The sequence below is a fragment of the Ptychodera flava genome, chromosome 7 (assembly GCF_041260155.1).
Source record: "Ptychodera flava strain L36383 chromosome 7, AS_Pfla_20210202, whole genome shotgun sequence".
Classification (NCBI taxonomy): Eukaryota; Metazoa; Hemichordata; class Enteropneusta; family Ptychoderidae; genus Ptychodera; species Ptychodera flava.
The window spans coordinates 24880241-24903272 of NC_091934.1; the positions used below are offsets into that span (position 1 = coordinate 24880241).

Genomic DNA, 23032 nt, shown 5'->3' on the forward strand with positions numbered 1-23032 from the left:
GTAGCAGAACATAGTATCACTTACGCCTAACGTACATGTCATGTGCTCGGCTATTTGCTTCTAAGCGGCCGGGGAAACATTATTGAGGCAATTTCGGGATGCACTTGAGAAAAAAGTATACTCTGCTGGAATCACAATCCTATATCTTTCCATGGACTTAATTGTGCAAAGCCGCAGCCGAGCTCGTCCCTCTTTCCTTCCTTCGCAAAATGGATAATATAAGCAACCTTTCAATCATTTTCGTCATTTTTTTTTATTCAAAGCAATTTCGTTGTTTATTCTCCTTCGTGTCCTGTGTTGAAACACAAGATTTTACCCTTGCCATAGTTTTGAATTGTTTAGGGCACTCAAATTAATTCTGGTTCGAAAGATTTTTAACGATAAGATTTAGCATTACGTTTGTCGAAACTATATTTGCAAGTTCAATAGGGTTCAATTACAGGTTCAATTGCAGGCAGGTTCAATTACGCATATTCGCATAACTGCTTCAGTGAAACAAGAACCTGATTTTACACACCGAATAAAAACACCGGAAAATTGCATCAGAAGTTGCAGGTAATGCATATTTAAATGAAAGAGACATTCATCTATAACACGATTGGAACCAATTTGGGATAATTGGATAGTAAAGTAATGTCGATTTAATATACAAATATAATCTCATCTGCTTTTCTTGTTACATTACACACTTGTTTTTATGAGCAATTTGTAATACTGCAACATTCAGCTATAGGGCACCTAACTCTTTTGAGAAATTTGAAAAATAAGAACATCCAATTATCCTATATTTGTTCCTATCGTGTTTAAGTAAAACCTTTTATATGGCACCAAACATTAAATAATGAATTATAGGTTTTTATGGTTCCCGTATAATCAAGTTGTCACAATGAACAAAATACAGTTTAAGGTTCGAAGACAAGAAATTGACCATTTTAAACTAACAATTCTCTAGTGTTTAATAAGCTCAGAACCTCCGTAAATTGTATATTTTCGGAAAGCCTAGATATAGGAAAACATTTTAGTTTCCATAGTGTCACCATTGTTTACATAACTATCACATGACAGGTAATTTGCATAACCTTTCAAAAATCGGTTTTTCCTATGTGTTGTTCCAACGCTTTGAGATATGTGGCTGATATTCGTTTGAGTGTAAGCTGTCCTACGGGTCTTCAAAAGTGTGTCTCACAATTTTTTTAAACCTTCTTAAACAGTTTTTATGCCAGAAAAACTTCCAGAGCAGTGAATTTTACCATAGTTGATTTCTTTAAAATTGTGCTCTAAAAAAAATTAGCAAGATATAGAAAATCTGAGACACACTTTGAAAGAGCGTCGGGACAGCTTGCATTCCAGCAAGTTTGAGTCAGATATTTTGAAGTAATTTGACAAAACATAGGGAAAACCGATTTTTGAAAGGTTATGCAAGTTACCTTGTCACGTGATAGTTATGTAAACAATGATGACACTGTGATTACCAAAATGTTTCCATGTATCTAGGCTTTCAGAAAATGTATACTTTACGGGGGTTCTAAGCTTATTAACCGTTAGAGAATTGTTAGATTAAAAAGGTCACATTTCTTGTCTTGGAATCTTAAGCAATATTAGTTTGGCTAGAAAACAAAGAAAAATATCTGAATCTATCAGGATCAAAGTAATTAAAATTACCTGAATATAAAATTTGTATGTATGGAGACTAACCAAAAATGCTGTTGTACTGATTTTTGTGACTATAAATTGAAAACTGCTGTACGTAGTACGGCAACCGAGGAGCCTCAAGAAATCACTTTTCATACTTTTATTTCAACTTTGATTTTGACTTTGGATTTCCTTTGCATTTCCACTTTCATTTTCATTTCGAGTTTGGTTTTGATTTGATTTGTTCTCTCGAATGAAAATTGACTTGCGATTCACTTTACATTTTGATTTTCGTTTTAAAGTTAGAATCATATTCATTCTTGACAATAAAATTAATATTCATTTCATTTTCATTTTGAGTTTGGTTTTGATTTTGATTTGTTCTCTCGAATGAAAATTGACTGTCGATCGATTTTGATTTTGCTTTTGATTTTAAAAATTTGAACAAGTCAGAATGAAGTCGTTAGCAGAAAGCTAAAAACTACATTTGAAAGCTATAGGACTATCTCATTTGAAGAAGTGAGTCTTACAGAAAGTCCTTTAAATAAACTTACTCGAATTTCATATCATTTTTCTGTACTCGGAGAGGAACCATTCCTTTCAACCTAGTCACGAGTCACCCCTAGAAACCTAAGGGCCAAATTCTATCGCATTCGGACAATTTTGAAAAGGCGGGTCCGCTAGCTGTAACTTTTGACGAATTTCTCAATGAATTTTTTTTAGGTCTCTCGTTCTATATCGCAAATTATATTGATATATTCAGTATTCAATCTATCAACTGAGCCTGCATTTGTGTAATGCATTAGCTATTGTTGACAAGTGAATTCTCGTCGGAACAAGTCAAACTTAAACAATAACAGCGCATTATACATGTGTAGCCGCTGTATTAACAACTGGATAACAAGCACTTCAACATGATTTGGAGAGTAGTATTAAAATTGGAGTTGACATTCAATACACTGGGAAAAATCATCGCTAAGTTACAACGGCTTGAAATTTCAGTTCGCTTTTTCTACCTGTCAAGACAGAACGAGATTACATGCACAGACGGTCCTACTCTGGAAGTATGTTTACTCTTCCGCAACGAGAAAAGTCCAATAATGCACCATCGAACAAATCAACTTACGACCCGTTGCGCATATTCGGTTATTACAGAGAAACATAAACATAGAGGAACATAGAAACAAAATCATCAACTTACTAGCCACAAGTCAATTACCTGCTGGTAACACAATGAAACCAAATTTGTATCATGTCGCAGGTATACCAATAATTATTTATATACTTGTCCAAAACAGGCATACTTTATACAATTTCACCATCAACAATTAATTTACATTAACAAAGTGTACAGCTACGTTTTGCAAGGTATCTAACACAGAAACACCGGTGCTATATTCGTTCCTTTCACGTAAACGCAACATATGAGCGGAAATGTTGCACCTGCACATACAATATACCTTTCCATTGGTTTTGGCAGGCCAACGTGTCAGATTTTCGTTTTATGAAAATTCGAATTCGAATCCAATTCATTAATACATCTCCCACATATTGGATGTACTTCATGCCTCCAGTCCTGTCTGCGGCATGACAATTCCTCAGCTTTTTGGCATAGAACTTACGTCAATGCCCTAACTTCGCTCATATCCTTTCCGAGAGACAGGCAAATATGTGTTCCCGTCCCTCAGTCACAGCCGCATGCCAGGCATTGGGTCTATTCTTATCCCGATAATTTTTGGATTTGGTGTTTTTATACTTATACAAGATCATTTAACTTTGCAAATTCCTAAATAGATTCTGTGAACTAAGCTTCTTCAATTTTTGTTGCGTGATGCAAATAGATCAGCTTCTTTTTTCGACCTGTTGTTCACAGAACGACGAAAATTTCATAAGCAAGGAAGAAAGATGATAAATCCATTCGATTAACCAAACACTGTAAAAAAGCCGCAATTGATTTTCCTGATAACTATTGCCACATCAAAGGAATGAATCACAATCGATATTGAATGCTAGAGCTAATGCAATTGTGTTATTTTCATAGTCTCATCTGAAACCTAACGATGCGAGGGCGGCAACAGCATTTTATTCATGGCGCCCTGTGGCAGTCACTACAATATCATTTTAATCTGGTTACACAAGTAATATTTTTGTGATTCAATAGCAGTTTATCAACTTTAGCTTATATGTCTTGGAAAAGATACTAAAGAATAATGACACAAAATAAGCCACGACCCGGAAATCCTATGAAACTGTTAGTTCGATGGCAATGGACAGTGACTGTTTTTTTCGCGATCTGTTTCCTATTTCCCAGAATCATTTCTGTTGGTAAAATGGTCCACCACCGAGTCTATATATAAATGAGTGCAGTGTGATGTCATTACCAGATCAGACCAATTCGTTTTTTAAAATATGTCTTGAACTGATTTGAAACGCATGAGCAAGCATGTCATGATCAAATTTCAACAACCGCCGGTCGGAAGGACCTCAAAGCTCATACTGCCCATCTCGTCTAAAAAGGATACGTTAAAAATACTTCAGAGATTGAAATTCTAAGAAAGCTGCCAGCGATAGTTTTTTGAATACCAAAGCTTTCAAAAAATATCCCTTATGATTTCGCAGTGCTACTTAAGCAGTGTAACTTGCACTCCTGACTGGTTCTGCCTTTGGCTTTTGCAACTGCAACTATCGTCTGTGACGGCAACGGCTCGACGACGGAGGGACGTTGACCATTGAATGTTTATCTAACCATATTTAATTATGTACATTCCACATTTAGGTGAATTCAGATTCCAGCCTCACAGGGGAAATCAGATGTGTTGTCATTTTTGGGAATTATCCATGATTTTCAGTGTATGGCCCAAGTATGCATGTAGGTATCACGAAATGGAGTGCTGCGATGTAAAATTTTTCTCATCAATCATCGAACACCCACGCAGTCCCGATAAACGCATATTTTGCGAACTACGGAGATTAAAAATATTGGTATTTCTAGACATTCTCCAAAGTAACTGTGCAGTAGATTGCCTTATATTCGATCAGCCCTTCTTGGTAAACAGAAGCAGCCTATACAGGACAGAAGCATACTGAGTCTCTTAAAAGCACTGAAGGCACAGTATGACTCCTGGGACTAGTATAAGTTTAGCCTATAATTACACTTATTGAACCTCTCCGTTCTTAGTCTATATAGATGTTTCAATATTACTTGTGCGACATTTAAATTTGGTACAAGACCATAATGTTCCCATGTACAGGTGTTAAACGTTGTCGAACAGACGAAATTGATAATGGGAACTTTACAAACGATGACTTGCGTCGTTTTTTCAAGTTGATGGAACAGATTGCACGCATGGCATGTTTCAGGCGTGTGCCACCTAGACCAGAACGAGACCATTCTGTGTACCCAATAAGTAACACGATAATTAGAATTCGACTCGTTAGTTATTGAAAATATAGATGTAGGTGGTGAAGGCATACAATTGTTGTAAGGTGATATTTTTAGGTGTGGCTTTTCAATTCCAATATTTCCTGCCCTAAAACCTTAAAATACTAAAAGCACAAAAAGCAAGATCAGTGTTGTGGAGATGATCCCTTCCCCACGTAACGATAGAAGCACATATAGCACTCCAGAAGATTCATACTCCCTTGGTATTAAAAACTACATACGATCAGTCTGTCTGTCATTTAACAATACTGACATTGGTGAAACAGCCGAAGAAGATTTTGCATTGAGGTTTGGAAGGACCTGAAATGGAAGGCCGTCTGATGTGTTAAGAGAGACTTACATACCGATAGTGACTCAGCAAACATGTGTTGAAGTACATGAATGTTATTTTATGGTAAGCGATAACATGATCTGCGCCGGGTAGTGATATAAATGGTCCATGACATATTATATAACATATACTTTGCTTTTTCTAGAAAGGGAACGCTGGGTCATCGAAGTCTTTTACTGACTGGTATGGCAGGATATATAGCTGCAAATATTTATGGACCTAGGCAGTTGGAAATTCCCAAAACAGATATGTTATAAGGAATCTCAGGCTCATTTAAGCATGTAGGTATCATCATGTTTGTTTTCCTTGCTCTACAAATAATTGTTAAAGCAGTGTCAGTGACATATAATGTCCGTAATACTTTTGTCAACACGAAGAAGTTTTACATTCAAATTCGACGTTTTTCCTTTCTCTTATTTCAAATCCTGGCTATCGGTATGCGACAAATGTAACACCACCCTTTGCCATACTATGAGCTGTACCTTTTTGGGTTTCGTCAGACACGAGATGAACTCAAAGAACATCATGCTAATATGAGACAAGGCAGGCGATCTTTATTAGTCAATGCATAACAAACTATCAAACGTAATACTATGCTAATGTGGCCTACGTTGGGATACAGAAAAATGGTATTGACTCTAGTCTCTCATAGATAACACTTTCGATTTCTTTTACATGGATGTTACATACTAGGTATTGTCTCTTCTTCCCAGTTTTTCAACAAACAACCTAATATACATAGATCTTTGCACACAATTAAATATTAACTCATCATATCATCATTGACTAATTGGTCACTGGGTGAAAGTAAGAAGTGTAGTAAGCGCAAGGTAACAAGCGCAATTATTACTAGTTGAATCACCTCTCTAAGACCACTCCATGCGAAACGGCATACTTTTGTTGTACAAGAATTGAAGAATTTCGGGACACATGCTTTGTCCTTACAAGTAATTTTAATACATGAACATTTGATTTCGAATATTGGGTAGTTCGGCTTATGACACCCTATTTTCATTGTCATGATTGTTATTTTTATACAACTACCTGGCCTGGATTTTTTTATATTTTCGAGACTGATTCTCTAAAATACACAGATGTAAACGATAAACTGATAAACTTTTTTTAAAACTCACATGTATATGTAACCGTTTAAGATAGTACGCTTTTTTCAGCTTCTTTGTTGTTAAAAAAACATACGAGTCTGTCATCATTACATTATTCATAATTTTCCATGCGGTTTCGGTTCCTGCAATGCTGACACCGGTGGTTCACTAATGATTCTGGACAAAGAAATTCAAAGACAAGTTTTAAACCGTATCGTGTCCTTTGGACATCTTGGCTGCGCCCTCCTACGACCTGTACATAAAAGTCAGTAATTTCAAGCCGTGGATTAGAGAAGTCACAAAAATACTGCAATGAAAAATTAATGAAGATCAACTGTCGAAAAACCTTTATGACTTCAGGATTGCACCGTAGAAATCATGCTAGTGAATTGTTTTACAGACACATTTTTATTCCCTACTGACTCCCCTATGAGAAAATGACAGATGGTTATGTTTGGTTAGAGACTTTACCAGCTCAGTTCGTGTAGCGTTTTTATCCGGAATCCATATCGGCAACATTTTAGAAGCGGTATAGCCAATAAGTTATGACGTGTATACCTATGGAAATGAGGTCAAATGTTACGTTCTAAATGGGGACTTAGGAGGTAATGATTCAAAAACAGTGACCCAATTTTCATCCTTAATCTATCAATGCCTTCTTCAGCCATCCTAATACCTGTGTGTGTGGAACAAGGAGAGAAGGGTTGATAATGAGCTTTAATAATCTTTACGGCCCTGATACGGCTTTTGCGGCCCGATGTCGTACGGCGGAAGGGCCCGAGCGTGCGAGGACCCGTAAGCCGTACGGCCAAGGGCTGAAAAAGCCGTATCAGGGCCGTAAAGATTTTATCATATACCTTATGGAATGATAAATATGTAGTTTACATAATATTCAACATTGTTTAGGAGATAAAAATGCGTTCGATATCAAAACTTCATCGCCATTTGTGTCAATTTTTCATAAATACGATGGCCGCTTCCCGTCGCGGATTGACATACATTGACATACATCCTCAGTGCGGTACGTGTTGTAGGTCGCTCCTGGTTTTGCTTGCTAAAAAACTTGTATTGATGTAGATACCAGTCTTTTACCAGTTCAGTAAGCCTATGAAACCTCGTGAACTAGCTGAGTTGTTTTTAGTGGCCTTCGACGACAAGCTGTAGAAATATCTGTGTCAGAAGTAAACGACCTCGGCAGTCACATGTGCGACAGAAATCAAGATGGCCGCTGCTACAAGGATAACAAAGTATACCGTGAACACGCGAAGTGGAGGCGTAGCCAAAACAACTTCGGAGAGGTCAAAGTCAACATCCACTCAACCCGCAACGACGTCCACATCTTCTCCTTGTGGTACATGCAAAAAGAGGTTAGTGACAAAGATGAAGCCATTGTTTGTGGCATATGTAGTTTTTGGCATCACACCACGTGTGAAGGAGTTGACAAGGCTACATACAAGTTCCTGCCGAATATGCAAACGATGGAAGCAGCTCTGTCCATTGGTATTGCAACAAATGCAACTCTTGTGCAGTGAACATTTTGAGAACTATGAGTATATTTGAACAACGACAAAGAAAGATGGAAAATGATATGAGCATTTTGATGAAACTGTAAACACATTAACTGATAACATGTCAGATGTCAAGACAAATGTAGACGAAATCAAGGTCACTATACCTACGTGTGTTCGTGAAGAAATGGAGAGAGAAAAGAGAAGAGGCAATGTAATTATAAAGAAATGTAAGGAGAGTGAAAGAGATGACAAACCAACTGTAGCTGACATATTTGATGAACTTGAGCTATCAGATATAACTGAGAATGATTATGCAGCGCAACATATTGGTATAAAGAGAGGCGAAAGTCATATGAGGCCAATTAGAGTGATATTAAAGAACCCAAGCAACAGAATGAGAATTCTAAAGAACTCAAGAAAGTTAAAGGATAGCCATATTGAAGATTTTAACAGTATCTACATCACACCAGACCTAACTAAATTACAGCAAGAACAGGATCAAGCATTGAAAAAGGAACTGGCAAGGAGAATCCAGGCAGGTGAAACTAACTTTGGAATACGACGTGGAAAAATTGTTGAGATGGACAAGAGTGGCAGTAGCCCTGTAAAAAACGATTAACACAGGAGAACGATGCCCATGTAAATAATGTAAATAGTGTTGATACTAATTTATTGGATGTTGAACTAAATGCTAAAGTAAATGAAGAATATGTCACAGACAATTTATATTTTCGTGAATGGAATGTGCCAATTATCAAAAACCGTCCAGCCAGGAATAACAGTCAACTAAATTGCAAGCCTGCTAAAAGTTAACTGTCATGTTTGTACACCAACGCTCAAAGTATGCTGAATAAAAAAGAGGAACTCAAGGTTTTACTTGAAGACAAGAATTATGACATTGTTGCAATAACTGAGTCATGGACACATCAAGAGATAATAAATGATGAACTTTGCATACCAGGGTATCATAGACCAATAAGACAAGATAGAACTGACACACAGCATGGGAGAGGCGGTGGTGTCTTACTGTACATCAGAGAAGAATATACTGTATCAGAAGATTCAAGTTTGCAGGAATTTCAGTACACAAACTCAGTATGGTGCGAAATCACTACTGCTCAAAATGTACCAAAACTTTTGTTTGGTGTAGTTTATCGCTCACCTAACAGTAGTGCTGACAATAATAAAAAACTGAATGATCTCATCGTGAAAGCGGCTCTTAAAGATGTAATTATTGTCGGTGACTTTAACTTTCCTGGTATAGACTGGCCGACACAGCTATCAGACAAACATGGAGAAGACTTTATGGACACAATACAAGACAATTTCCTGGTTCAATATGTTGACTTTCCTACACGTGGAAACAATTGTCTTGACCTAATCCTGTCTAATGTACCATGTATAATTGAAAATGTAACCTCTATTGGCTGCTTGGGGAATAGTGATCACTGTATGATTGACTTTGACATTACTGCACAAGCTGATAAACAACAAGTAACAGGTCTCATCCCAGATGTGAAAAATGCAAATTTCCACAAGCTGCAAAACCTGTTGAAGGATGTGGATTGGGAAGCGGAGTTTCAGGGAAAGTCTGCCAGTGATATGTGGTGTTACATGCTCAAGACTTTAAACAGATTTACTAATATTTGTGTTCCTATGAAACCACGTAAGAACCGTAACAGACCACACTGGATGACCAGAAATCTATTATGTGACATAAGGAAGAAAATAAAACTCTGGCGTAGATATTCATCAATGAGAGACCAACAAAGTTATTCAAACTACAAAGATCAACAAAGGAAAGTTATCAGAGAAGTAAAGAAGGCGAAGATACTTTATGAAAAAAACCTTGTCCAGCATGTAAAGGAAAACTCAAAAGCTTTCTTTGCGTACGCTCGCTCCAAGCAAGGTCAAGGGAAACTATAGGCCCACTGATTGATAAAGACAACAAAATCCACTCTACTGCTGAATCAATGGTTGATGTCCTGAACACTTTCTTCGTCTCCGTTTTCACTAATGAAGACACTTCACATATGCCTGAATCAATAATAATGTTCAACGGTGAGGATCAAGACAGACTTGTTAAAATTAATGTTACTGAAGATGATGTTGCAAAGAAATTGTCACAGCTTCATCCAAGCAAAGCACCTGGACCAGATAAAGTGTCTCCAAGAATTTTAATTACAGTTGCTCAGCAAATTACCAAACCACTAACTCTGCTTTTCAATCATTCACTTTCAACTGGTGAAGTTCCAAATGACTGGCGAAGAGCAAATGTTACACCTGTCTTTAAAAAAGGAAAAAGTCTGATGCTGGCAACTACAGACCTATCAGCTTAACGTCAATTTGTGGTAAAATTCTTGAGTCAATCATCAGGGATAAACTTGTTCAGCATCTGGAACAAAATAAATTGATCAGCAACTCGCAGCACGGTTTTCGCCAAGGGAAATCATATATGTCAAATTTATTGGAATTCTTAGATGACATTACCCAGAATGCTGATGATGGAGTACCAGTGGACGTTATTTACTTAGACTTTGCCAAAGCTTTTGACAAGGTACCACATGGGAGGCTTATAAATAAACTACGTTGTCATCAATGGTTCTGTACTAAAGTGGATACAGGATGGCTTGCAGAGAGACAGCAACGAGTAGCAATCAACGGCAACGCGTCTGAGTGGAAGGATGTCACAAGTGGTGTGCCACAAGGCTCTGTATTGGGTCCTGTGCTTTTCTTGATATTCATAAACGACATTGATTGTGGAATACATTCATCAATAAAGAAATTTGCGGATGATACAAAGTTATACCGGCCAATATATGACGACTCTGATGCTGAAGAATTACAGCGTGATCTCGATAAGCTGTGTACCTGGTCGCAGAACTGGCAAATGAGTTTTAATGTCTCTAAATGTTCATCTATGCACATTGGCTACAATAACCCTTCCCATACATATACCATGAATAATATTCCACTCAAGCATTCCAGTGAAGAAAAGGACCTTGGTGTTATCATCCACTCAAATCTAAAGCCATCACAACAGTGTATTCAAGCTGCAAAGAAAGCAAACAGCATGTTGGGGCTAATCAAGAGAACAATGACACTGAAATCTAAAGATATTATGTTGCACTTATACAAACATCTCGTTAGGCCACGGTTAGAGTACTCCATCCAAGCATGGTCCCCCTGGCTTCAAAAAGACATTGTACACTTAGAAAAATACAGCGTCGTGCTACTAAGATGATCCCAGATTTGCGCAACGTGAGCTATCAACAGAGACTAAACCAGTTAGGCTTGACAACACTAGAAGAGAGACGAACCAGAGGCGATATGATAGAGACTTTCAAGATTATGAACAACTATGACAGTATCAATTTATCACTTAAACCAGCTACCTCATCAGTAACACGCGGACACAACTTCAAGCTCAGCAAACCAACTGTCAAGCTAGACACCAGGAAATATTTCTTTGTATCCAGGATTGTAGATAAATGGAATAGCCTGCCTGCCACCGTTGTTAATGCCAAGTCAGTGAACGCTTTTAAACATCAATACGACCATCTGCACAAAGGTCCTCAAGGGATGTAATTATCCAGACCGGATATCTAATCCCTCAACTGAACTGAACTGAACTGAACTGAACATAATGACGTCATTTTTTTACCTGCAGAATTCTAGAACGCGCAAAGCAATATGCGTATTATTACGTGACCAACAGAGATCAAGGCTGAAATCGAGGTGTAAGAAGGACAAAAGCGTGATGTTAGTTTCTTGTAATTTATACTGAACAGGCACGCACTTAGTATACACAGGATTTCACTAGAATTTATAAATAAAAGTCGATGTTACCGGCACGGCTCCACTGTCGCAACGCGCAACTACGATCTGAGTGAGCACAGTGAGCAGACGTTTTCCAAATCTCGCGCTGGCTTTGTGTACGAATGGAACGTTTGCGGATAGCAACGCGCGTAGTAACCAGAATCGAGATAGTTCAGAAATGCACGCGTTTGTCTATATTTGGGCACCAGGCCGGGTCGTGATACGTAAAAAAAATGCACGGATCTGAGGGCGCTTTTTCCCATAGCTTTACACAGGCACGTGAATGTAGGTATATGATAATATGTTTTTTCGTAATTACAAATACCCTGCCTTGACTCGAAACCAACACCTTTCGCATGTGAAGCACTACCTATACCCTGTACTCCACAAGGACAACTTGCAATAAGGGGGTGTAGATTTCCATAGAAAGGTAAGATTGATAATGATCTGCAGGAAATGGTTGATATATAACACTAACTTGTGATGATTTTAAATTGATTTACGCATTTTGTTCAGCTTCTATTTATTTTTAATTTTTACGTTTGCTGTGCAGGTTTATTATTGTTTAATAGTTTGTTTGTTGTATTTGCACGGTTACTCAAGAAGTGTAGTTTTTGAGGATCTTATTTTACGTTGAATACTTCGTGTTTGACATTTACTGTTAAATTTTGTCATTTTTGCTGCCTTTTATACAATGCCAACGGTATTTGTTGACCGTTGTCATGTAAACGTTTTCCATCACTAAATATGAATGATTGCAATATTTCATCGCTAGTGTAATCGAAAATGTGAATATTAATCGTTGAACATGACACAATACAGCAGCTCACAAAATCAGCTGTCTATGTCTTATGTTTGGGTTCATATACTGCCACTAGCATTTACAACTCGTGCTTACGTCTGGTTTGTGCATTCCCAGTGTCACACATCATGGGAGGCGGCCTCCTGAGTAGTAACCTTTGACGTGTCATTAACATTTAGACCGTCTCAAAAATTGGGCACATAGGCTGTTATGTGCAGTGTTGCGTCTTTTAAAGGGGCTGTTTACTCAATGGATAAAGAACTGAAATGTGTTAAAAAGTGACATCAAAGCCTCGCCTTTATTGCCCAAACGCGTCCGCCACATGTACTAATAAAGATAACTAGCAAATAACTATGACGATCTGGTCCAATCTTCGCTTGGTATGTATCCACATGCCTTCCATGATGTTGGCGGGGACGAAGGTTTGAGGGTGAACAAAATGAGAGAATGAATGACGGTGAAATGAGACGCCTGATGTGAATTGGACAACAAAGAACAGACCGTACATTTACCAGAAATAACAGTGGAACCTGGACGAACCAATCTATAAATCAAAGTAATTAAAGTATCTGTGTCATGCCGGTAAAGAAAATTGCAAGTTTCAAACTCTTCTAATCGTGCATTTTCTACATGGTGTCACCAAAAAGGGCAATGACCCGAAGTAGAAGACTCTGTACTATATTTTGTCAGCAACGTCGCCAGGTAAGGTACAGCTGAATAATGCCCTCCATTTACACTGAAACTCTTTCAACTTCTGGTACGAGCAGCAAGTAATAAATAGAGATTAGCTTAATCTACTCGACGAGATTGCATGCACGTTTACAAAGCAGTTAGCTGACACGGAAAGTTGGCTAAAGGGCTATAAATCAGGGAGCCATTGACGTTTCGTTCAAAGTCCACTGTCTGTGTGTCCTATGCCTGTTCTTCCAACGACTTGTTCCGTCTACCTTCTCACGCACATTCAACAGAATTTTCTCAGCCTGCACTAAATATTAGTCGAGCATTCGGTTTACAAGATTTTTATGAGCTTGTCTTGCACGGATCTCTAAAGGTAACGAAAAGCTGCTTCCGACAGTAATGGCGTTTTCCTCTGTAAGGTAAGTGTTCGGCTACTTCTGTAAATACCAACGTAGACACGAAATGAAAAGTTTGTCTTTATGAAAACACGATGGAAAGGCGAAGAAATTGACTTGGGTCTTCTCTGCGCTCTTTTAAATTACGAAGAAAAACGAAAAATTATGGAAAGCAATAAATGTACGAGATTGAGATTGACGTCGGAGATTGTAAATAAAACCTCGTCCTTTAAAACCTGCCTAGCCCTGTCTTCCGCCGATGATCGACCGCAAAGTTCGTGGGCATGCCAGAGCGTTGGACTTTCGATTAGGATTATGAGTTCCGGGGATACTCTGTCATTTCCATATCTCGTCATTCGAACTAGCCTGGCCCTGCGCTCCGCCGATGATCGACAGCGAAGTTCTTGGGCATGCGATTGGTTTTCATGTAAAAGCGTTGGACTTTGACCAGAGCTTAAATGAGCGTGTGCGAACGGGTTCCAAGGTCCCAGGGTCGTATGCTGTGACACTGTATGCTTTGTACATGATTTATGATAGTTTCGAGAGACCCGAAAAAGATTGTCATGTAATGTCAACTTTCTGAACGACGGAAGCAAACAACAACGACAGATACTTTAAATGAATTGCCCCCACCGCTTGGAGAGAAAGTAGGGATAATATCGCAACTGATATGAAAAATGATGAAATAAAGACATCGCTGAGAAAGAACAAGATAGTCGACACCATGGTCTGAACCGTTGTTGAAGAAAGTACCACCAAGTTTCTGTCTTTGCGTCTAGGTAGAAGCGAGCCTTAATGGTATATGTAGATGGTTAGCCTGCTAGCATACACGGTCGATCATAGACTTGTCTTGTTGCCGAGCAGCTGACAGAAGTTTTCAGTTTGTTTACCGATTTTTATAAGATTTTTTTAATGATATTTCACAAGAACTTTTGTCGGCAGATATGAACCCGTAGAGAAGAATCTAGGTTGTTGTTGACTGCGTAATCTCCCGATCAGTGATTGGAGTTGCAGATCAGGATAGGGATGAAGGCTTCAGCTTCAGAGACAATCATATTTTACCCTCATGCATATATTTTTGAATGACTTGAACACTTTTAGATTTCACAAAGCTTTCAAAATACGGAGCATAAAAAAGTAATAAGTCAGATTTCTATATAGAAGGTCGTGCAAACGTAACACTGATAATAATGACCACCGGATCCACTTGGCAAAATGCTTGATATACGTTCAGTATTTTTACGTACAATGACGTATATTGAACATAAATTTGTTGTGTGTGTTACGTATATCTCTGCAAATTGAACATTTCAATACGTTGATATACGCAATGTATATAGGAACAAGAGTATACATAATGCAGACCTTTGCATATCAAATGTACACTGTACTTGTGCATTTTATCAGTATGCATGCGCGTATATTATATATTAGAAAATATAGATAGTCAGTATATGTGAGTATATTGTTGTATATCAAGCACATTGCCTAATATTATACACTGACAACACGTACAGCGTAATGATATTTGTGACATTTTGATTTGAGGTTTTATCCATTCCATGGTATTCTATTCCGAACGTCTGAGCCACAGGTATGCGTCTTGTTATCACACGATGGAGACGTCAAGTGTAATGATGAAACGTAATTACGTGTCACTAAACTTCTCTAATAGGTATTGTTTACACATGCAAATGTAACACTGTGAACGCGCATTGTCGTACACAGTGATATATTATATATATATATATATATATATATATATATATATATATATATATATATATATATTTATATATGTACATTAACATGTATTTAATGATATACTTTCGATTACTGTTCGTGTACAAAACATATTACAGAGAAGAGATGAAAGAAAAATCCTGCTATCTCTTTCACTCTTTCTTTTTTCACTAAGAGCAGCCTATTATGAGTAAAAAATAAACGTACTCCTTATCAAGACTATTTTGAGTGTTTACTAGGCTGTCATACTAAGACACCCGAACCTTACTTGCTTCCAAATAGGTATGAAGGAAAAACAGTCACCTATTTCGCCATTTGTTCACTGCTGGTCTCTTTCGTCTGTTGTAAGAGCTACACCTTATCCGGTCTAAATGGATGGTTGCCGAGTCCGAAAAACCCTCATAAATACCAACGGGACATATTCTGGAATATCGAAATCACCATGGGATTACGTGCTGCCTTGGCAATTGTGGAATTCGACATCGAACAGCCGAACTTTTTTTACAGAATTATGGCCATCAGTGAAAGTAAGAAGTGAATCATTTAGCAGTTAATGTATTTAATTCATCGTTTTGAAATTGCTACATTATCTTGAATGCTTGTTTACATAATCTTCCGCTTGAACAGCAGAGTTTTCGATAACATTTGAAAGTCATCGCACATGTATTGAATATTAGCAACTGAGCAAAAATCGATCCACATCAATATATCCAGGATGAATTCGACGTCTTCTTCCCTTAGCGTATGGGGCATTGGATCTTTTAAACGTGACCAAATGTCGCACAAATTCTGATCAGGAAATCTGTTTTATCCTAGGTATATGGAGATGAGACGGAACTTGGTTCCTTCTGTGGAAGAGATGAATCACGTAATGGCACAAAGAATATAATTAGGTCTCCAAGCAACCACATGAAAGTACATTTCATATCGGACTATAAAAGACAGAATATTGGCTTCAAGGCTTACTACTATGCAGAAGGTAAGAAACCTCTAAATTACTCAACTGATTGGAGATGACGAAAGAATAAAAGGTACCGTTAGACAGAATATCGATAATGTAACATTGTCACTAACTTTATGGGATGTAAATCAGTTGCATCTTTATGGTTTGCGGAAAAAAGTGTATGTCTTGTGAGCGTAGAATGCTAACGGGCTCAACCCCTGTCACATCTGGGTCGACACGAACTTCGGTACAACGAGCAACATATTCCAGGAATCGCTAGGCGAGTACTCTATGGAGCGATTTGTACCCAAATCAAGTGTATACCCAGCTGCCTTGCTGTTATATTTAACATTCGCTTGTATATTTAACATTTGCTTGTGTGGATTTAAAAGTAACGTCGCTTTCTCCGTAGTGTATGAAGGCACAAACAGGAGAAGCGTACTAACATCTTGAACGATCGTCGTAGAACGAAATTCGGTGCCCGGGACCTAGTATCTTTGACGGCAAACATATATAGCTCGCGTATTTGGCTACAGCAGTGGAAGCGATGCAGATAACAAAAATGACACAGATGGTTTGGCGAAACACAAGCCGAATTCTAAAAAAGGCAACGCTGAAACCAACTTCCTTACGTTTTTCACTACTTTTGTAATCTACTCCACGCATTACTCATTAATTAGTTGTTCACACCGATTTTTCTGCTTTCTTAAGCTAATTCTCCGCTTTAACTTCTATGTTAGTTGAGGGGAATTTCGGCACTGCTAAACCAGGATTTCTTTTAACCACGGCCGGCGTCAGCTATCGTCCAATCAGAACAAGGGATGGGCGTGACCGGCACGCTGATATTGTATGATATAATTGTTATAGTGTTATCATATTAATACTTCTTGTGTTTTGACGATCAGAAGTGAACAAACCTTCCTGGCAAGTTTTTTAATTAATATGATATATTGGCAGACAGTTTTTTTGCCGTAGGTGTTATAGACTGATTCAATTTTATATGTTCTTACCTTCAGATATTGATGAATGTCTAGATCAAAATGGTGGTTGTGAACACCAATGTCACAATGTTTATGGTGGTTTTTACTGTTCATGTTCTCCTGGGTACAGACTGGATTCAGACAGCCGGAATTGCACAGGTTGGTATCGAAAGGTACTTCATTTGGCAGTATTTCCATTACTGACATACCGTCCGCCCATGTACCACATGCAAATAACCAGAGTAACATAGGGCAGGATGGAAATAAATCTTCTTTACACTTTCATTACCTCATTAAAACGGAACTTTTGTTCCTGTTCAAAGAAACAATCTGTCACCATCATAACGTGAATCACTTTAACCGATCATGTAGAAATTATGTTTCTGCAGAAATTAAAACAATAATTTATATATACGACAAAGTCAAACAATTGTTTTGCAAGCCTGCAATTGTCTCATGAACTTTAAAGGTATGGAAATCGATCCCAGGGCCTAGGAGTGGCACATGTAAAACAGTTTGTATCTTTGCGTCAGAGGCTGAATAAACGATGAGTGTATTTATTTATCCAGGAAATCTTAATCCCGACTGCTATGTTTGTACGTACATAGAGCCAGTCGACGTTAGGGACACAAAAAAACAATACGAGGAACAAACAGACAGGGGTTTTGAACAAAATGTAGCCGGTACTTCACCGATGCCTGTAACTCTATACATGAAAATATTCGTAGCTTGACGCACTTTGAACATAGCTCGTAACAAGGACGTGGAAAGCCCACAGAACTACGTGTACAACTATAACAGCCACTCATGTAGTTGGCGCTCAGTGAAGATTTTTCCGATCAACAACTTTGACGGATGATGGACTGACCTTTTCTACCGCAATTGTTATCTCCCTCGATTCAGCACAAAACTTTCGTATGGACTGTTGATGCGGTGTTTACAGTTGTTACGTGGTGGTAAATCCTAGAGATATTTACGACTGCTGCGTAAACAGTCACTGAATAAATTTTGCACGCATTTACGAACACTGGATATTTTTACCGTTTTTAATCAAAAACCGTCCGTATACGCGTATGACTGTGACAAAAACAACACAAGGAATCTGGCGTATATTGTTACGGTTACTTTGACCAAAAAAAACCCACCCGAATGCCGAACGGTGATCATACAGAACTCTGCAGGTTTCTGACTAAACGACCCCAACCGACGGATCCAGTCAACTGTGCCGGGCTCGACGTCTACTCTATCAGCGTCAACTCAAACTTTCACTCCAGAAAACTTTACCCCACAAACTGGGAATATACTAAATTTACCTTGAAAAAATTTCAAACTGTGTATCGTATTGAAAAAATCTTACCGGGGCCACGGAGCAAATTAAAAAACCAACAAACCCCAACAGAAACAGTGGAATGATCATTAGTGTGCAAGGTCGCTGTATTATATGTCAGGGTGAAAAAATCTAGCTTTGAAATTTCTGGACGGTACAAACGGCGGGGCAGAATTAGACAAGATTACGACCAATGTGTTACCGCCGATGGTACATAACGTACTGTTGATAGCAGGTAGTTCGGTGTCCAGTGAGAACACGATTCCGAATATATCACGGCTGTTGATTTGAGCTGCCTCCGATCGAAAATTTTCAACACAAAGACATGATATCAATAATTTTGCGAGATTATAATTACCTGCTGTCTTCTCGCCAAACAGATGCGATCAAGATCATTATGATAGAAGCAATTGACCGCCGAACACCTGCTTGCTGTTCTTATACACAACGTGTAAAAAATTATTATTCCTGCTCAGAAATACGACTGTACAGCAAATATTGCTACGTGAATTTCTTACTATTTTCCTCGCAATGATTTTACATCTGTGTCTATTTTAACACGGTCACTGGACCATTTCTGACGATTTTTACGAACAAAGAATCAGCTCACACTCATCGTGGGAAAACATTGCAAAGATGTTCAAAAAAAGTTCATCACATGAAAGATTACCGTAATCCCCGTTTCAAAGATGTAGGAAATGTATAATGTGTTGTTCATCTTGAAAGTCCCGAACTACAGCCTCTAAATACAACTTCCGACAACTTGCCGACAACTTTACAAGCACACTCCGGTCATCACATGACGGTTGTAACCGTACATGTGCTGCTGCCAATGGAGAATCAAAAGACTTCAAATCAACAGTCAAAACGTACGGAAAAAATATCAATATCCAAGCAATGTAAAACAGTAATTTTGATAAGGTCAATTTATTGTATATTATAAAAAATCTCCAGGCCACTCGGAACAGCGTAAGATTATGATCTCACTCATTCGAATACTACACTCACACGGTAGGTAAAAATATGGAACTCAGATCGTTATATACTGCTTCCGCCAAGCGAGTCCGCTTAGCTAAAGGACGGTAAAATGACCATAATTATTATTGCTAGTCTCTGTAAATTTTGCCAAATATTCGTTAGTAGTTGTCAAATTTCTTGAGTTTGTCCGAAAACTATTTCAGTGAATGACGTAAGTTTCAAGACACCTGAGTGCGAACGCAATATCGATATGGGATAGCAAAATCAGTCACAGACAATCGAGGAAGAACATAAGAGTCTATTAATCTGCGATTTAATCATCCTAGGTTACCATGAAAGTAAAAAAGGTAATGTTGTGCCCTGGTTGGGAAAGAAAAGTTGATTAAGATTTCAAAAAAAACGTCAGATAATATTAGAGCAATTTAGTAAAAAACAAGCTCAGAAAAACGTATAAAAAAGAACGACATCACGGCGATCTTCAAACCTTTTATCATGTTTCAGTCTGAACGGTCAACATTTGATGCTATAATCTATGTCAAGTGTCTCTTTTTGGTCAAATCTGACAGAGATGAAACAATCGCGATTTAGTTTCATCGCCCCGACCCGACAGAAAAAAATGCAGCTCATGGGCACCTGTATAATCGTGGCGTGAACGTATCCAATGGCCGTCCACTGCATGGGCCATTGACCGTGCATCGCCAGCAAACAACGGTTTTGGACGTCACGAGAGCATTTTTTCGCAGTCTGTGAGCGGTTGAGTGATTTGGGTAGGCTGCATACATGTAGATCGGAATCGAGTTGATTTCGGCCGAAAACAGTTAGAAAGTAGTTTTTCGTGTTCCGTCCGAATTGGATCCGAATTGTTGCCGGTTTTGTCCATGGCAATCAGCAGAGCTGTGGTGGGAGGCCGTATAACGCCGGGAACACACGGCATCGTACGCAGGGCTAGGCGACAACATACTTCCAAAAGAGATCTATCGTAAAATATCGTACTGCAGGTCAACATACACATCACCCATTCATAGGCCTAGAGGTACACAGATCAACAAACAAACAGGGAGAGGCAATCTGCTTGAAACCATGAAATAGTCCGTTTGTGTCTGAACTCATCTGAGACTCGTGTTCAGTAACCGTTGGTCAAGTATTTTGCTCAGTTGTAAGAATCGTTTATTCATTGTTGACATCGTAATCGATCGGATGTACACAACAAATGTTTGATCGTTTTGCACCTTTGCGCGTCCCCTCGTGATTGGCAGCTGTTTGAATGCTTTCATCTATTGTTTGTTGGACGCTTCGAACACAGCATCGAAGCAGTTTTGGCATCAAGAATCAACTTAAAATGGACAAAATGAGAGAATTTCGCCAACAAGGTGATGCCACAAGTATTCACAAAACGTAATATGTTTGAACAATGCTTTAATTTACGCCATGGTTGTTGAAAGCTCCAGATTTTCGGGAACATTCGTTGACGATGTTATCATGTGCCACTCATGTTGGATTATGAATACCCAGGGAGATAGGGGGTATTTATAGGCTCCCCCTGCCTTTAAGGTCGAGTTAATTTATTTAGCATTTAGCTAATCCTAAACGACTACGGGATGCTCGGGCTCGATCGACCCCTATCCCAACTGTTCAAATTCAGCAAAGCAGTATACAGTATGCGATGCGATCCTTTGCGTTGATTGCTGAGCTGAATCTGATCAAAAGGCCCGTTGCAGTCGCCATACTGATAAATTCAGAACCTAAAGCTACACTTAGCTCAGTCTGGAAAGCCGTATGATTTGAAGAAAGGCAATATAGAAGGCTCAAAGCGTTAAGTAATCGCGTCGTTAACGAACAAGGATTAATTTCCGTCATCTCATAAAACATTCTCCATAAAATGACCCCTGCTAATGCAGGATTGGTGTAAAGCTTTAAAGCTACCATGGATTTTGTCGAGAATCAATTGGAAACCGCGATTTCGTGTTTATAAAGCAGTTGAAGTTTGAAGTCATCTACGTGTGGGAGATTTGACTTTGCAATCATCACATAGCCAGTCCCAATGACGTACATTATAAACATTGACATGTTCGCACTGGAACGGGAAGGGCAGCGAAGATTGCTGCCGTAGTCACCGCCAGCAATTAGGTAATCAGCGCGCCTAATACTTGACTTCCTTTTTAAGTCGGAACTGCACAAGACAATTATTTACTAGTTAACTAGACTGAAAATCAGCAAATGATTGGTAAACAACGCACATATCGAACCGAATTCAATTTAATTCGATTTGTATATTGAAGTTTTTTGTAATCATTTGCATGTCACCTTGGCGATAGATCATTGTACTCATGGTAAAACAATGTAATCTCGGAAATAAAAAGATCGCGAGAATATTTTTACATTCTAATAAACTATACTTATTCTTCTACATCCGACTGAAAGCACAAAAACTCTTCATTCAATAAGTATGTAATCGCATTATTTTTAGGGTAACCGTCATCGGATACGATGAGGCGTTGAACTGTGAGCTAAATTTTATTGAAATACGCATAATGTAACAGATCTGATAATAAAATCATCTGGACGTTCGTGAAGATAGGATGCAACTTGAAAGCGAAAGACTCAAAAGTTTGCTACAAAATACCTTCAATGAATCTTTCAAATATTCTATTACCGGATCGAGACAAAAAACATATATGACATAGACGGTTTGGCGAAACGCAAGCCAAATTCTCAAAAAAGGCAACGCTGAAACCAATTTCCTGGACGTTTACACTTCTTTTGTAATCTACTCCACGCACACTCATTAATTAGTTGTAAGACGGATTTTTTCTGCTATCTTTTCCTAATTTAAATTCTAAGTTAGTTGAGGGGAATTTCGGCACTGCTAAACCAGGATTTCTTTTAACCACGGCCGGCGTCAGCTATCGTCCAATTAGAACAAGGGATGGGCGTGACTGGCACGCTGATATTCATGACAGGAACTGCCAAGAAGATTTGACCAGTTAACTCAGCTGTTAATTTTATGCAGGAAACTACAATAACAATGCGGTCGAATGACGCAGTGCCTTGGGAGCGGGATCGCCAGTGCTATAGGGGGGAGTACCTTCCTGATGGTGATAAGTGGTGCGGATTACCGTCGCCTAGTTGTCTGGCGTATACACGTGCCAAAAGACACCTATGGTTGATTTCCTGTTGACCAGTCGGATGTCAGAGTTGCAAATACCTGGACTGAACCATTTTGTATTTTGTGGATGTCGGTGGTACTTTGACAATAAAAGTAAAGATGCACACATATTGAGTTTATTGTCTTGTTTATGAGCGGCCAGTATTGCCAACAGCGTAAATTATGTGCATTTGCACTAGAAG

General features: G+C 38.5%; 2 protein-coding genes across 2 annotated transcripts; both read left to right on the plus strand.

Moving 5' to 3' along the window:
- Positions 1–8862: 8862 nt before the first annotated feature.
- Positions 8863–9945, plus strand: LOC139136396 (uncharacterized). The gene has a single exon (XM_070704119.1). The coding sequence runs from the start codon at positions 8863–8865 to the stop codon at positions 9943–9945; it is 1083 nt and encodes a 360-aa protein (XP_070560220.1).
- A 47-nt stretch (positions 9946–9992) lies between these two features.
- LOC139136397 (uncharacterized) lies at positions 9993–10358 on the plus strand. The gene has a single exon (XM_070704121.1). It carries the CDS (start codon positions 9993–9995, stop codon positions 10356–10358), a length of 366 nt encoding a protein of 121 aa, XP_070560222.1.
- Positions 10359–23032: the final 12674 nt, after the last annotated feature.